The sequence below is a fragment of the Podarcis tiliguerta genome, assembly GCF_965153285.1.
Source record: "Podarcis tiliguerta genome assembly, chromosome: 2".
Taxonomy (NCBI): Eukaryota; Metazoa; Chordata; class Lepidosauria; order Squamata; family Lacertidae; genus Podarcis; species Podarcis tiliguerta.
The window spans coordinates 116,136,031-116,150,599 of NC_139535.1; the positions used below are offsets into that span (position 1 = coordinate 116,136,031).

Consider the following 14,569-nt stretch of genomic DNA (forward strand, 5'->3'; position numbering starts at 1 on the left):
CATCTCGTCCTCCGTCGTCCCCTTCTCCTTGTGCCCTCCATCTTTCCCAACATCAGGGTCTTTTCCAGGGAGTCTTCTCTTCTCATGAGGTGGCATTGGAGCCTCAGCTTCAGGATCTGTCCTTCCAGTGAGCACTCAGGGCTGAGTTCCTTCAGAATGGATAGGTTTGATCTTCTTGCAGTCCATGGGACTCTCAAGAGTCTCCTCCAGCACCATAATTCAAAAGCATCAATTCTTCGGCGATCAGCCTTCTTTATGGTCCTGCTCTCACTTCCATACATCACTACTGGGAAAACCATAGCTTTAACTATATGGAATGATAGGTTAAAAGGTTTGAATTAGCCAGCCAACCCGAGGTGCCATCTTTGATTGGGAGTTCCAATTGATTTGTAGCTGCAGGTTGGTGCAGCAGGCATTAGAGGGCGCACCCAGCCTGTATCAAAGTTACGGGCACCAGCGGGTTCAAATTTATTTATTTATTTGTTTATTGGAAGTTTCCCCATATTTTCTCCTTTAAATTTTTAAGGATTCACAAGATGCCTGTCAGCATAAAGGAGAACAAAAAAAGCAATAAAAACACGGCACACCACAAACTCTTGTGTGCCACCATGATTAATTTCATTCTTGGAGGTTTGCTGGCTTCTCAGCTGGTTGAAGGGCTGGCATTAGAAAGCATTTCTGCTTGTGGAGGTTGTGTTTGAGTGGAGGGAGAACGTGGGGGCCTCTAAGAGGCACGGAGTGTTATGGCGCTGGGGGATGGCAGATGGCCAGTGAAGGGCAGGAGTATCCAATGTATTAAGGCGGTTGCCTCTTCAGGGCCATTCCTCACCTGACAAGATTTGGGATGACATGCCAACCTGCCAACTCTCACCTGCTGTTGTTAGAAGCCAAGTCAGTCCAAAATGCAAACAACTCTCACTCCCAGTTTGACTGTAGATGAGGTGGCTCACCTGGCATGTATCACCTGTGTGGATGGGCTGGGCAGGCTTGATCTGACCCAGTTTGCTCACCCTCCCTCCGTCCCGATACTTGAAGAAGCCAACACTGGGGGTGCAGAGGCAGTTTTAGGGTAGTGTGACCAGTGTGCCACAACAATGCTGTAGAACAGAGCACGAGAGAGGTGGGAGGGCACCAATTTTAGCATAAATTTGAAAGCCCAAAACTGGATGCAGGTTGCCTTCGTTCATAGGAATTCTATCTAACTAGGATGTGTCTGGAAGCTGGAATTGGGTGTTTTTTCTTGACACTGGATCAGAGACCGAACAGGGATCTGGTCATAGATGTCAACTTTTCCCTTTTCTTGTGAGGAATCCTATTAGGAATAAGGGAACTTCCCTTTAAAAAAGGGAAACATTGACAGCTATGGATCTGCTCTGCTGCTCAACAGCCTTCCTTCCTGAGCTGACGCAGGTAGTCTTGGTGGTGGTTAGAGATGTGAAGGCCTGGGGAGGGAGGGGGGAACTGAGGGGGGGGAATTCCACATTTTTTCCTAAGATTCTCCCCCCACCAGGCCTATACATCTCTAGAGATGCTACTGGAGGAGGAGCTGGGAATGATCTGGTAAAAAGTGAGGACTACAGGTCACCCCACCATTATGTATATATCACTTCCTGGTGAGGTTTGGATTTGCAGTGGCTGTTATTCTCTCTTGTGGTGTTAGGGGGGTCATTTAATATTCCTGAATGCTTGAGATGGGCATGTTCAATGGAAGCAATAGTACTGCTCTATTCTGCCTTGGTCAGACCACACCTGGAGTGCTGTGTCCAGTTCTGGGCAGTTTTAAGATTATTGACATGTGCGAAGGAGGGTGACCAAGATGATAAGGGATTTGGAAACAAAGTCTTATGAGGAATGGTTGAGGGAGCTGGGGCTGTTTAGCCTGGTAGAGAAGACTAAGAGAGGATAGCCATTTTCAAATATCTAAACTGCTGTCACATGGAAGCTGGAGCAAACTTGTTTCCCCTTCTCTGGAGGGTAGACCCAAACCAATGGATTAAAGTTACACACACACAAAAAGAGATTCTGACTAAATACCAGGAAGAACTTTGTGACAGCAAAAGCTGTTTGACAGCGGAATGGTCTTCCTCGTAAGGTGGTGGACCCTCCTTTATTGGAGGTTTTCAAACAGAGGCTGGATGACCATCAGTCATGGATGCTTTAGCTGAGATGGAGTTGGACTAGATGACCCTTGGGACTTCCAACTCTACATTTCTGTCATTCCAGTTGACATGACTTGACACACCAGAATTGCAACATGGAGAGGGGCCATCTACACAGTTGCTCCTAAATCCCTTCTCTAGCACTGTGGAGCCTAGCTGGCTCCCTCGTTTTCTGTGGTCAATGAAATAAATATGACAGGTGGTGCAGGTCCTGTAGTGAAGTTGACAGAACACAGCTTAAAGCTAATGTATGGCAGTGATGCCAACATATAAAACTTATTCCATTACATCCACATTACATAGTGCCATCCAGCAGAACAGGCAGGGATATCAGAATCTTGGGAGGCCAGCCATGATGGATTTGCAGCGCAGTGCGAGAGGAAGTCACTCAACTCAGAGCTTGATGCCATGGTTGGGACAGGGCATAGGGAGCCTTCCAGAGTGCTGTTTTATGGGATGAGGTTCAGTTGTTGCAGCCTGAGCTTCTGAGTACACACTTGTCGTGGTCTAGCTAACTTTGCCATACCCCAGGTCAGCCTGTTTTCTCACCCTGCTGGATCAGTCCCAAGGCTTAGCTAGTCCAGCATTCTGAGTATTGTCTGTTCAAACCAACAGTGACTCACTGCGGTCACAGTCTTTCCCATTACCGACTAGCTAGTCCTTTCAGTTGAACCAAAAACCATCATTACTGTTAGAAGCAAAAATGAAAACCAGGGACCTTTCACCTCAGCAGCTAAGAAAATGCACACCTGTAGAAGCTGTGAGTCCTCTTTCTGATGACATAGTTCACTCTTGCATTATCGCTGTTGCAACTAAGAGAATTAGTATGCCGGATGTGATAGTAGGCCTCTATTTGCCGAGAGGGTAAAGTCCAGCACAGCATGAGATCTTGCTTGGCTACAGCATTGCAGAGTAAAACTAAGATATGTGGAAGAACCCTGGGCCAAGAGAGCTGGAGTGGGATGTCTATCCTCCCTTCTGCCACCATTTCTCCCTCTCTCTGAAGGAAGGATCTCTGCCAGGTCTACCCAAGGGATTACTTAGGGCTTTGGATTTCAGTAATTTTTATCCCTGTAACAGAATTAGGTTGCTACAGGATATTCATGAACCAACCACTTGGAAAGCAAAATGCTTAAAGCTTGCTGTAAACAGGCTAAAACATGTAAAAACTAAGCAAATAAGGATCAGCAAGTGAAACACAACTCTGCAAGTGTCAAGCTATTCAAATGTACTCTTGTTCAGGTACTCTAACTGTAGATATGCAGTTTTAACAGACATTGGGTAGGGCATCATAAGGAGGGCTAGGACTCTTCAATCCTTTTGAGGAAAGCTGGAATTCAGGAGACTCTGGTAGGAATCCTGCCCATTTCCCCAACAGCTGCAGTTGCAACACAAGCACAGCCAGGCAGTAACAGCAAGATCACAACTTATATGGGTGTGCCACTGTCTGCAGAATAGCTGGCCTCAGACATTCTCAAGTTAACTTCCAGCAGCAGGGGTCAGGTAGTCATGAGGCCTCAGTGAGCTCTTTTGGGTAAAGAGAAGAGTACAGCCAGCCTCGTGTGAGTAGCTTCTGTTACTCAAAGCACTCCATTCCACTTCCATTAAACCACAGGATTAAAACTTCCATATTATATTCTACTAGCCCAATTTAGACATGGTGAAAGGATGCAGAATTCCAGCCCAGCTCAAACAAAGGCTTCTTCTAGTGTGGGTTAACTGTGGAACACAACCAGGTGAGGGCTTAGATAACCACTAAGAAGGGAGGCTATCTACAATTTAACATCATTGTTACCTGCAACCACTTTGTACTGGAGTGCGCTTCCATAGTTGATGCTTAAAAGGGAGCCCCGACCTCCAGCATCCCAGCTTAATTGGATAGTGCTAGCATCATCTTACATTAACTTTAGCTAGAGTGATTGCAAAAGGTATGCCCCTCAACCAATATTATTCTAGCTGTATTCATTGTATTCCCCTCCACTCCAGAAGTACTGCTAGGCTTTGGTATGAAGAAATTGTTTGGGGACTTGACCATTGTACTGGCAGAGAATCAAAACTGCGGCAGGAACTGTATCATTCCCTAATCAGAAGATCTGTAGCAGCAGACAACCTGTCCTAGAAATAAGCTATTCCTGAGACACACATTGTCACAGAGCATTGGGTATGTTCTAGAGTGCACTGAAGCATAGCACCAATGAGGTGGATTTGGCCAGCTAACTGCTCACTTGAGAACATGCCCCAGAATCTATTGCAATGGACAGAGGCACCATAAGACATGTCAATGAGGAAAAGGATTCCATAAAAGGCTCACTTTGGTTTGGACTTGGTATCTGCAAGTCAATCTCTCCCAGTTTCCTCCATGACCAGGAAAATCCAAGAATGATACTAACAAATAAGAAACCCCTCAAATGTGGATGTTAATCTGCATTATATTTTCATTAATAAATAAGTTTTTTTTCTTTTAATAACACTGAACATTTAACAGATTTGCCCCCATTTCCTTTCCTTCCCATACACAAAGAGACAATGTCTATAAAACAACCACTCCCGCGTCCTGCCCTCCACCCCCCTCCACCCGCAATTGCAGAGGCGAAGGAGAGGGGACCCGGACACCTCTCTGCTAGAGGGAGGAGGGTAAAAGGAAGGACACAATATTCGGCAGGCTTGGGGGGGGGGGGGAGAGAAGGGAGAAGTGATCTGCACTCGGCCTGCTTCACACAGGCAATGGAGACAAGCAGCTGATGGGAAGAGGTGATCAGGGCCAAACAAAGATATTAACTGTGCATCAGAAAGGGGGCGATTCTTTAGAACCTTCCAAATCTATGTGGAGCGACCACCAGAGCCACTGCTGTCCACGATGTTGCTATGCCAAGGCCCAAGGCTTTCCGGAGCAGGGTTGGTCTTGGGCCAGCCTTCACCTTTGCAGTCCAGCCAAACTCCCCCTCCCCGCTTCATGTCTATCTGGAAGAAGCGCACACTGCAGCCGCATGGAGGGAAGCATTGCAATGCGGAAGGGGCGGCAGGCTTGCTCAAGCCGGCGAGGGAGTTGGGAATGGGATCCTTCTGGAGTCTCCGGGCCTGGCCCCTGGGAGCCAGGCAGCCCTCTCCTTTCCCCACCCCGGAAGGGCCAGCTGGAGGGCCCAGGGTCCGCAATGGTTCCACTGCCACCGCCACCCCCTGCTCCCCGGAAGTAGGCGGCCCCTTCACATGACAGAGCAGCTTTTTGCTTTCTCCTTCTTGAAAGTGGAAGAGATGAGCTCAGATCGGCTGGGAAAGCGGAGGAGTCTCTTGGGGAAACTTCGGGCTGGGCTCTTGGGGGGCTGGGGGCCAGGCTTGCTCAGGCAGATGGACGCTGCTGTCCGGAAGATGCTGTGGATGCTTTTCTCCGATGTGAAGGCTGAACACTCCAGGTAGGTTTCTGCTCCTAGCTGCTTGGCCACAGCGCAACCCTGAAAAGGGAAAGAAAAAAAGAGGAGGGCATGAGGACTCAAGCCGAGGAGCAGAGCTAGTGCTCCAAATTAGAACAAACATGTTGAGATGGTTGGCACATCATTGTTTTTGTTTGCTATATATTTTTGTGTTTTTATACTGCAAACTGTCCTGCAATGAAGGGTGGCATAGAACTGTGCTAAATAAAATTATTAAGCCATAGTTAGATGGAGCACTGTGGTTTGCTATGAACATGCAGCGCACTGGCGCATGTTGATGAAAAGTTCTCACTCCGCTCCTTCCCCACCAGGAAACAAGCCAGAGTCCGGATTGTCATTTGAAACTAATAATAATAATAATAATAATAATAATAATAATAAATTTTATTTATATCCCGCCCTCCCCAGCCGAAGCCGGGCTCAGGGCGGCTAACAACACTAAAATAGTGCAACATTATAAAACATTATAAAAAATTAATTAAGATCAAATTGAAAATTGATGGCAACCATAACTAAAGTTTTGTAAAGATTGCCAAAGGAGGGAGTCAGGCTGCACCCTGACCAAAGGCCTGGTGGAACAGCTCTGTCTTGCAGGCCCTGCGGAAAGATGTCAAGTCTTGCAGGGCCCTAGTCTCTTGTGACAGAGCGTTCCACCAGGTTGGAGCCGCAGCTGAAAAAGCCTTGGCTCTAGTTGAGGCCAGCCTAACCTCTCTGAGGCCTGGGACCTTCAAGATGTTTTTATTTGAAGACCGTAAGTTCCTCTGTGGGGCATACCAGGAGAGGCGGTCCCGTAGGTACGAGGGTCCTAGGCCGTATAGGGCTTTGAAGCTATAGGATCATGGTTTGCTTTCCCCAAAACAAACCACAAACAGTAAAGCCAAGATGCAGGTGCCAGAATGTAGTCTTCTGAAATGCATCACCCTTGAGCAATTGGGCATTGGATTTGAAACAGTCCTATACCCAGTGCAGCCAAAACACAGCCCAGGTGCCATGAAGCTGCCAATATTCATCTCAAGGAGGGATGTTCCTACGGTGGCTTGTTCCTCCCAAGACAGTTCCAACAAAAGGGCCATACTCCCAACATTCAAGATATCAAAGTTCTATTAAATTTCAAATTCCTCGGCGTATTTGTATTTCAGCAAGGCCACTTTATTATAGTGGGAGTAAGCCTTTGCAGAGAGGCTTGCAGTTTATATACCCAGTGGATTTTAAAGAAATGTTTGCAGTTGGTATATGCAATTGGAGTGTTATTCTACCCAACCTAGGACTTCTAAGACTGCATAGATATATATCTATACTTATCTATAGATTGAAAATATCATTCTTAGTTGGAATCCTTTTGTGAGGTTATGTTCAGAATGCCTTTTTAAGTTGTATACAAAGCTAATTTCAGTTTGCAAGGAAGCACATTCAAGCTCAAATTCCTTGAGGGATAACTTGAAACAAAAAAAACCCCAACGACTTGAGGAAGGAATTTGAGCTTGAATTTAATCATGTGTGCCATCATATCTACAGGTGTAAGTAAAACCCTAAGCACAGAAGACTAAAAAAGAAGAAGACATCTACTGCCCAAGGAAGGGATTCATACTGGGGTGGGTGTGTGGGTGCAGACCTTACCTGTTCATAAGAGACAGGGGCTTGCTTTTGGTGGGACAGTTCCATCAAGGTGCTGAGGTCGGTGCGCAGGTCTATCTTGCAGCCAATCAGCAACACACGGGTGCTAGGACAGTAGTCCAGGATTTCTGTCTTCCACTAGATAAACATAGAAGAGGAGGAGTTTGGATTTGATATCCCGCTTTATCACGACCCAAAGGAGTCTCAAAGCGGCTAACATTCTCCTTTTCCCTTGCTCCCTCCACAACAAACACTCTGTGAGGTGAGTAAGGCTGAGAGACTCCAGAGAAGTGTGACTGGCCCAAGGTCACCCAGCAGCTGCATGTAGAGGAGTGGGGAATCGAACCTGTTCACCAGATTACAAGGCCACCGCTCTTAACCACTCCACCACGCTGGCTCAATACCAAAGAGGAATTGAACCCTCTAGCATTCCAAGACTCAAAACGTGTCCCAGGTAGACATATTGCCACATCACCATGACGCAAGCTGTCCCGTCCTCTGGGGCTCACTTAACAAGCTGTTTTGCTAACTGGGAGAAATCTAACATGGTGTTGCCATTGCTTAATTTCTGCAGTGGGCATGGGATTTTAAAAAAACAGTGTCAAGAGTTCTGTGTGAAAATTCAAACGTGTGTTCTCTCTCTCTCACTCCCATAGACTGGGCACACCTGGAAGCAATCTCTATAGCCCCCTCACCATCCAACAGTTCTAACGGTTATGCATGGCAAGAATTACAGAGCGTTTGTGGAAATAAGAATAGTGAAGCAGCCCCAGAACCTAAAAATCCAGGTTCACAGTCCTAAATAGCTAAAGGCAGATTTTAATTACCAGAAAAGAAACTGAAGGATAATATCCTTTATAGATCAGTTGGTTTGGTGTTATTAATATAGTCATATCTTAGGCCAAACCTCTTTCAAAAGACTTTAAAGACCTCTCTTTCTTTGAGCAGGATAGGCTATGAAAAAAATGCAATTTCTAACAGAAGAAAGTAACACTAACTTTGGGATTAGCTGTCAGGCAGCGTATACTCTGCAGCTTCTTGAGCAAGTGGATCAGCTCACATTTCCCCCTTAATAGCATTTCCCCCCTAATAGCCATTCTATACTCCTTTGGCAATTGACTTCTCCGGATTTGTGCTTTTAATGTGTTTTAACCCACCAAAGAATCCATTAGATGCTACCAATGAATTTGTGTCATATGGCTCACAAGTAATGGGACTCATTGACTGCCTTACTATCCAAGGAGTGCCAGCTTAGAATACTCTCCACATAGATTTAAAGCAGCATGTACATACATGAAAGGATTGTGAACAGAGACGTTTCTAAATATAACGGCTCAAAGTGGCAAGAAATTCAAGTTGGAAACTGTTTTTTATATGTTAGGCTGATAGAGACCAGGACTTTAGGGATACCTTGCTGGAGTATTTATTGAAGACCAGGGAGGAAAAGTTAAGTAAGGGAAACAGCAGCACTATCCATTTCCAATTGTCCATATGGGATGTAGAAATTGTGGGTGCTGTAGGCCTTTAAGGAGAGGCAGAAATGCATTTGTTTAGGTGGCTGAAAGGAGAGAATAACTAGATGATGTGGCAAGTCACTTTCAACTCTGGGGACACAGGATATTAGGCAGGGTCCTGGGCTCAGCAGTCCTGCTTTGCATGCAGAAGGCTCCAGGTTCAATCCACGGCAGCCCTAGGTAGGGCTTGAGAGCAGATGCCAAGTCAAAATAGACAACACTGGGCAAGGCAGCCTCTCATGCTGTGTTTTATGGCCTTTCAAAATATTGTGCCATAATTCTCCCAGACAACCTGGATCTCCAAGACCATCTGTAGTCTTGAAGGCCATTCTTCTTCAAAGAGTGGTTGGGGAGAGGTGGGAAGAAAGACAGGGATGAGTTTTGCGGAATGGGCAGACTCCATAATAAAGTTGGAGTTTACTCCATAATTATATTGTGCTTGTGTATGCCCAGGCGTAAATAGCTCTCAGTATTGTGCATGTCTGCATGTAAAGTTAAAACGGAAGAAATATTAACATGGAGCCAATTCCCCCTGTGTACCATACTTTGACAAAAGGGTCTCTGAGATCCGGATACAAGTACAGCTGGGATAGCTCAGCTGGTAGAGCATAAGGCTCTTAACCTCGGGGTCATGGGTTCGAGACCAAATTGGGCAAAAAGATTCCTGCATTGCAGGGGGTTGGGCTAGATGACCCTCATGCTGGCCCAGACGGGGGGGGGGGCATATGGGCCACTTGGGCCGGGCCTCCGATTCCAAGGGGGGGCCTCGGTCAGCATATTCACTATTGTATATGTATATTTTCCATTTTGTCTTTATATGCAGATACAGTTCAAGCCTTGAAATAAAATTATTTGTCAGCATAACTTTTGTGAAAATTATTTATATACTTACTTATTTGTAAGACTTCAGTTATCCCCAGGGTAAAAAAAGAGGGGGCACATTATTTACCTGGCCTGGGCCTCTGCTTGACTCTGCCCTCATCATCCCTTCCAACTCTACAGTTCTATGAATCTACACTGGGGGACCTGCATTAGAGCCCCCCCCCCCCGTATAACTATGCCTGGATGCTCATAGATCTGAGAGGAAGCATGGATGCTTCCCATGTAGGTCAGGGACCAATGACCCCCTTAAGGATGCCTCTCTTACCAGGAGGCATATAAGTCTGGCTTGTGGAGCATTAAACTCCGTGCCAGCAGGGTACCCCCAATCCGACCCTCAGGCCGTAAGGGGGATGCATGGAATGGGGACGAGCACGCATCTCTCTCACCTTCTTCAGTGCACTGTCCATGGTCTCAGGGCGGCTGACATCAAAGCAGAGCAGGACCGCATCTGAGTCGCTGTAGCACAGGGGGCGCACATTGTCATAGTATGGGGATCCTGTGCAGAGAGGAAGGTCATGAACCAGCTCAGGACACTCTCTCCCACCTCCACCAAAAAATCAAAGCCAGTAAGCAGCATCCGATTCGAATAAGCCTTTTAGGTGAAAGTAAAAAGAACCCACCCACCCACCCTCCACATTGCAGGGCTCTGCATGCTCACTCACACCCATTTTAATATTCAGTTTTCCCAAGGAATAGCTTCACCAGGGTTTATATAACCAAGGCCATCTTTCCACTATCCTTCTGCACAAGCCGTATTGAGGGCAGGAGGGGGGGTGCAGGGCTCCCGTTTTTCCCAGGGATTTTTTTTTGGGGGGGGGAATGCAACATACAGGGAGGAACGGGTTGCTTAGCAACCCCACTCATCAGCGAGAATAGATAAAAAAAGGTTGCATATGTGCAAGGGATGTTACGGATGCAAGAACTGGAGGTGGGGGTGGGGAACTGCTGCGTAGAGGCAAGGGGGTGGATGAAGAGGAATAGGATCGCACAGCACCCCCCCTCTTCGAAACAGCAGCAGCAGCAGCATCCAAAATGCTTCTGCAGCCCAGACACTGCGTGCCCAGAATAGCAAGCAGCCCCTGGCTCCCTGCACCAGCACAATCACCATGGCAACAAGGGGGATCCGAGTAGCCAGGGACCCCCACCACCTCCAGCCCCCTTCAAAAGAGGGGATGCTGCAGCCATTCCCCATCCCTGGTTGCTAGGGCAACTCCACTACACCCCTCTCCACGCGCACACATACAATACCCTTCGAGAGCCCCTTATTGTTAGTGTCCATTTCCTCCCCATTTCAAGACCAAAGTCCACACCAAGCCCCCTCTGCCCTGGGACCCCTCCTCCTTAACATGCACACAATGGACAAATCTCCTCCCCTCTGCATTCCACAGGAGGGGGGGGGGAATGAAATAATAGGCAAAGCTGGAAGACCCCAGACCTTTCAGCAGCTTCCAGAGGCTGCAGAAGATGTGGGAACAAACGGGAGTGTTGGGGAAGCCAGAGTGGGGGTGGCAGGAAAGAGGATTACTGCATTTTTACTTCAGCCCTGAGGGACTGGAGTCTCTCATTCTAACAGCCAGAAGGGCAGATTTAAGATATTGCAGACAGCTGTCCAGCTGTGCGCACACACAAACAAGTTGCTTTTTAGGGCAGCAGCCCCTAAACCCGGGGTCTTGGTTCCTTTTTGGCCTCTAAGATGGTCTAAAGTCTTTGCCTCTCCTACTCCTCCCTCCTTTGCAGGAGCCATCAGCTTTGCATACCAATGCTAGATGTCCCCTTTTTTCAGCTCAGGACTGCAGTGCATAACACTGTTCTCCCCACCCCCAAAGCTCTGAATTATGAAGAAACCCCCCACCCCTTCTAACACACACACACATGATTCAAAGCCATTTACTGGGGCTAGCCAGATCCTTCCTTTAGATCTAGGTGGGTAGAACAGAATTTAATCCACACCCACTATTATCATTGTATTCTCCCGTACCCAAAGCTAAGGTAGACCAAGAGACAGAAACATTGACTGGACAGGATGCTCCCCACACCTCACCCCACACTGAGCCCTTGAGAAATCCTCACTTCCTCATCTATATCTGTTCTCAGAACTGATTCACTTGTATTGTTCACCTTTCTGGGATCTTATTAAAAGGGTGGTATACAAATTGAATTATTATTATTGCCACAAGTTACCCCTCTAGAAAGGCTGCTTGACTGCAGCATAGCAGAAGGGTGTAGCTTGGTCCTTAGCAGTGGGGCAGAGTCCAGAAGGGTAAAGGGGGCCTCACCAGATGTGTCCCACAGACTGAGCTCCACCCGTTGCTCCTCCGTCTCCAGGCACGCCGTATAGTTCTCAAAAACCGTGGGCACGTATGTCTAGCAATGGAGATAAGAGACACAAAGGCATTAGCTATAACTTTTTGGGTGGCGGGGTGGAAGAACTGTCAGCTACAGTGTCAAGCTCTGCCAGGAGAACGTTACCGATATCCAAGGATGCGAAGGGCAGGGAGGTACCTTCAAGTACCAACAGCGGTGGGGTCAGCCCCCGACGGTGTGGGTGTCCGGACACCCCATCCACGCATCATCAGACGCCGATGGGCAGAAGCCGTTTAGTGCGCAGCTATGTGCATCAAGCCCATTTCACAGAAGGGGGGGGGGGCGCCGAGGCCATATTGCCCGCTGTGCGAGCGGATGAGATACGACAGCAACGCGCGCGCCCCTTCCGAAATAGCAAGCCCTCTCCAGCGCTCAGCTCCACAGAAAAGAGGGCAGGCAGGGAGAATCGGTGCCCAGGGCAGAACCCGAAGCGGGCCTGGAAAGCCGGGGAGGCAACGTCGCATTGTAGTCCCTGGAGGCGCGGGACGCCGTCACGTCGTCGAAGCTGAGTCGGTCTCCGCCGGATCGGGAGCCGCTGCGTCTGAGCTTCCCGAAAGTGAAAAGCAGGGCGCGGGCCGAAGAAAGAGGGGGCGCTTTGGGCGATGCAACATCTCCACCCCGACGATCCAGGCCAGCCCCAGGCCCGACCCCCGACGCCTCCTGCAAGCGGAGGCCCCGATCCCGGCTCATCCACTTACCTCCGGGTAGCAGTCCTTGGCCAACACTTGCAACATGGCAGTCTTCCCGCAGTGCACATCCCCGACGAGAACCAGCTTGCAGCGGGCCACCACCGGCTGAGGAGCTCTCCTCTCCCTCATGACGGCGTCGAGGGGCGAAGCGGGGCGCACCGGCCAACGTCTCTGCAGCGCAAAAGGGAACGGAGAAAATCCCTGCGCGACTCCCGGCTGCTGGCGCGCGCTGCCTCCCTCCCCGGCTGCAGGACTCTAACTCAGCCCGGCGAAGCGGGGGAGGCTACCTTTATAGATGATAGGAGACGCCAATGACCAGCGGAGGCGGGACTCCGCGCAGCCAACCGGGAGAGGCCGGGCTCCAAACTGGTGGCCAGTGGTAGAGACCAAGGTGGCTGAGTCAGAGTTTCTTTCCCTCCTTCCTCCTCAGGTTAAAGATACATCCCGGGGCCTGGAAGGATTTCTCCCCTTTCGGGCTCAGGGTACAATTGGGGGAGAGGCGGGTTAAGGCAAAAGAAGAGCGTTCAAGGCACCGTGGGGCAAATCAAGTTGAGATCCCTGCATTTACAGGGGGTTGACTAGATGCCTCTGGGGTTCCCTTCCAGGTCTAGAGGTTCTATGGTTCTAAGTGTAAATCATTTAAAGGGGGTCCTTGGTGTTTGCTTTTTCATGTGGCTAGAGCTGGAGCCACATAAAGTAGAGACATAACCTTGCCAACAAAGGTCCGTATAGTAAAAGCTATGGTTTTCCCAGTAGTGATGTATGGAAGTGAGAGCTGGACCATAAAGAAGGCTGATCGCCGAAGAATTGACGCTTTTGAGTTATGGTGCTGGAGGAGACTCTTGAGAGTCCCATGGACTGCAAGAAGATCAAACGCATCCATTCTGAAGGAAATCAGCCCTGAGTGCTCACTGGAAGGACAGATCGTGAAGCTGAGGCTCCAAGACTTTGGCCACCTCATGAGAAGAGAAGACTCACTGGAAAAGACCCTGATGTTGGGAAAGATGGAGGGCACAAGGAGAAGGGGAAGACGGAGGACGAGATGGTTAGACAGTGTTCTCGAAGCTACAAACATGAATCTGACCAAACTGCGGGTGGCAGTGGAAGACAGGAGTGCCTGGCGTGCTCTGGTCCATGGGGTCACGAAGAGTCGGACACGACTGAACAACAACAACAACAAGAGCTGGAGCAGGCTTGAAGGTTAGATTTTGGAAAGAGTTAGAATCATATAGAATTGTAGAGTTGGAAGGGACAACAAGGGTCACCTAGTCTTGCAATGCTGGAATCTTTTTGCCCACCATGGGGCTCAAACCCATGATCCTGAGGTTAAGAGTCTCCTGCTCTATTGACTGAGCTGTCCTAGGAGTGTCAGGATTTTTTTTTTAATCAATCAGTGACTAAGTGTGTTGGTTTAATGACCAAACAATTTTTTTTTTGTTTCAGTGTCACACGTAGGAGGAAATGGACAACATCCTGCCAAATAGTCTTGCTCCCCAAACAAGTGTCATTCAAATGCTCAACTTTGAATTCATTTACACACATCCCGAAATCTGTCCTAATTCGGGCCTGGGTTTTTTTATAGCAAGTTAATAATTCATTTGCTGCCAGCTTCCAGGTTAAAAATAGCTCAACAATAGAAAGAGGCAGACGCAGAATCAGCTGGTTGGTAGTTTTCAGAGGGTATGGCTCTTTTTGCTGGCTGGAAAACATGCTAGCTTTGTATGTTGCAGGTGAAGGAACTGGGAGCACAAAACATTTTTATGATATAGGTTTATTCTGTATGTCGATGAGGCAGAGGCAGAGCAAACACCAACCCAGACATACAGAAGTCTTGGGCTTGATTTAATTTGATTAGGTGGGATGAGAAGGGAAGGAAAAGGAAGGTGATGGGAAAGCAATGGATATCTTAATGCCAGGCA

General features: G+C 48.2%; 1 protein-coding gene across 1 annotated transcript; it reads right to left on the reverse strand.

The window, feature by feature from the left end:
• Positions 1–4,570: 4,570 nt before the first annotated feature.
• On the reverse strand, positions 4,571–13,084 carry RND1 (Rho family GTPase 1). Its single transcript, XM_083428046.1, has 5 exons — positions 12,660–13,084; positions 11,874–11,961; positions 9,984–10,093; positions 7,205–7,339; positions 4,571–5,608 (listed from the first exon to the last, which is right to left on the reverse strand). The coding sequence occupies exons 1-5, from the start codon at positions 12,777–12,779 to the stop codon at positions 5,363–5,365; spliced, it is 699 nt and encodes a 232-aa protein (XP_083284172.1). The 5' UTR covers positions 12,780–13,084; the 3' UTR covers positions 4,571–5,362.
• Between the last annotated feature and the right edge of the window lie 1,485 nt (positions 13,085–14,569).

Excerpts from the sequence above, each read along its gene's own strand:
- RND1 (XM_083428046.1), bottom strand. The coding sequence starts at position 12,779 with ATGAGGGAGAGGAGAGCTCCTCAGCCGGTGGTGGCCCGCTGCAAGCTG. Across the intron at positions 11,962-12,659 it reads CCAAGGACTGCTACCCGGAG|ACATACGTGCCCACGGTTTT; the intron begins GTAAGTGGATGA and ends CTCCATTGCTAG. Across the intron at positions 7,340-9,983 it reads TGGACAGTGCACTGAAGAAG|TGGAAGACAGAAATCCTGGA; the intron begins GTGAGAGAGATG and ends ATGTTTATCTAG.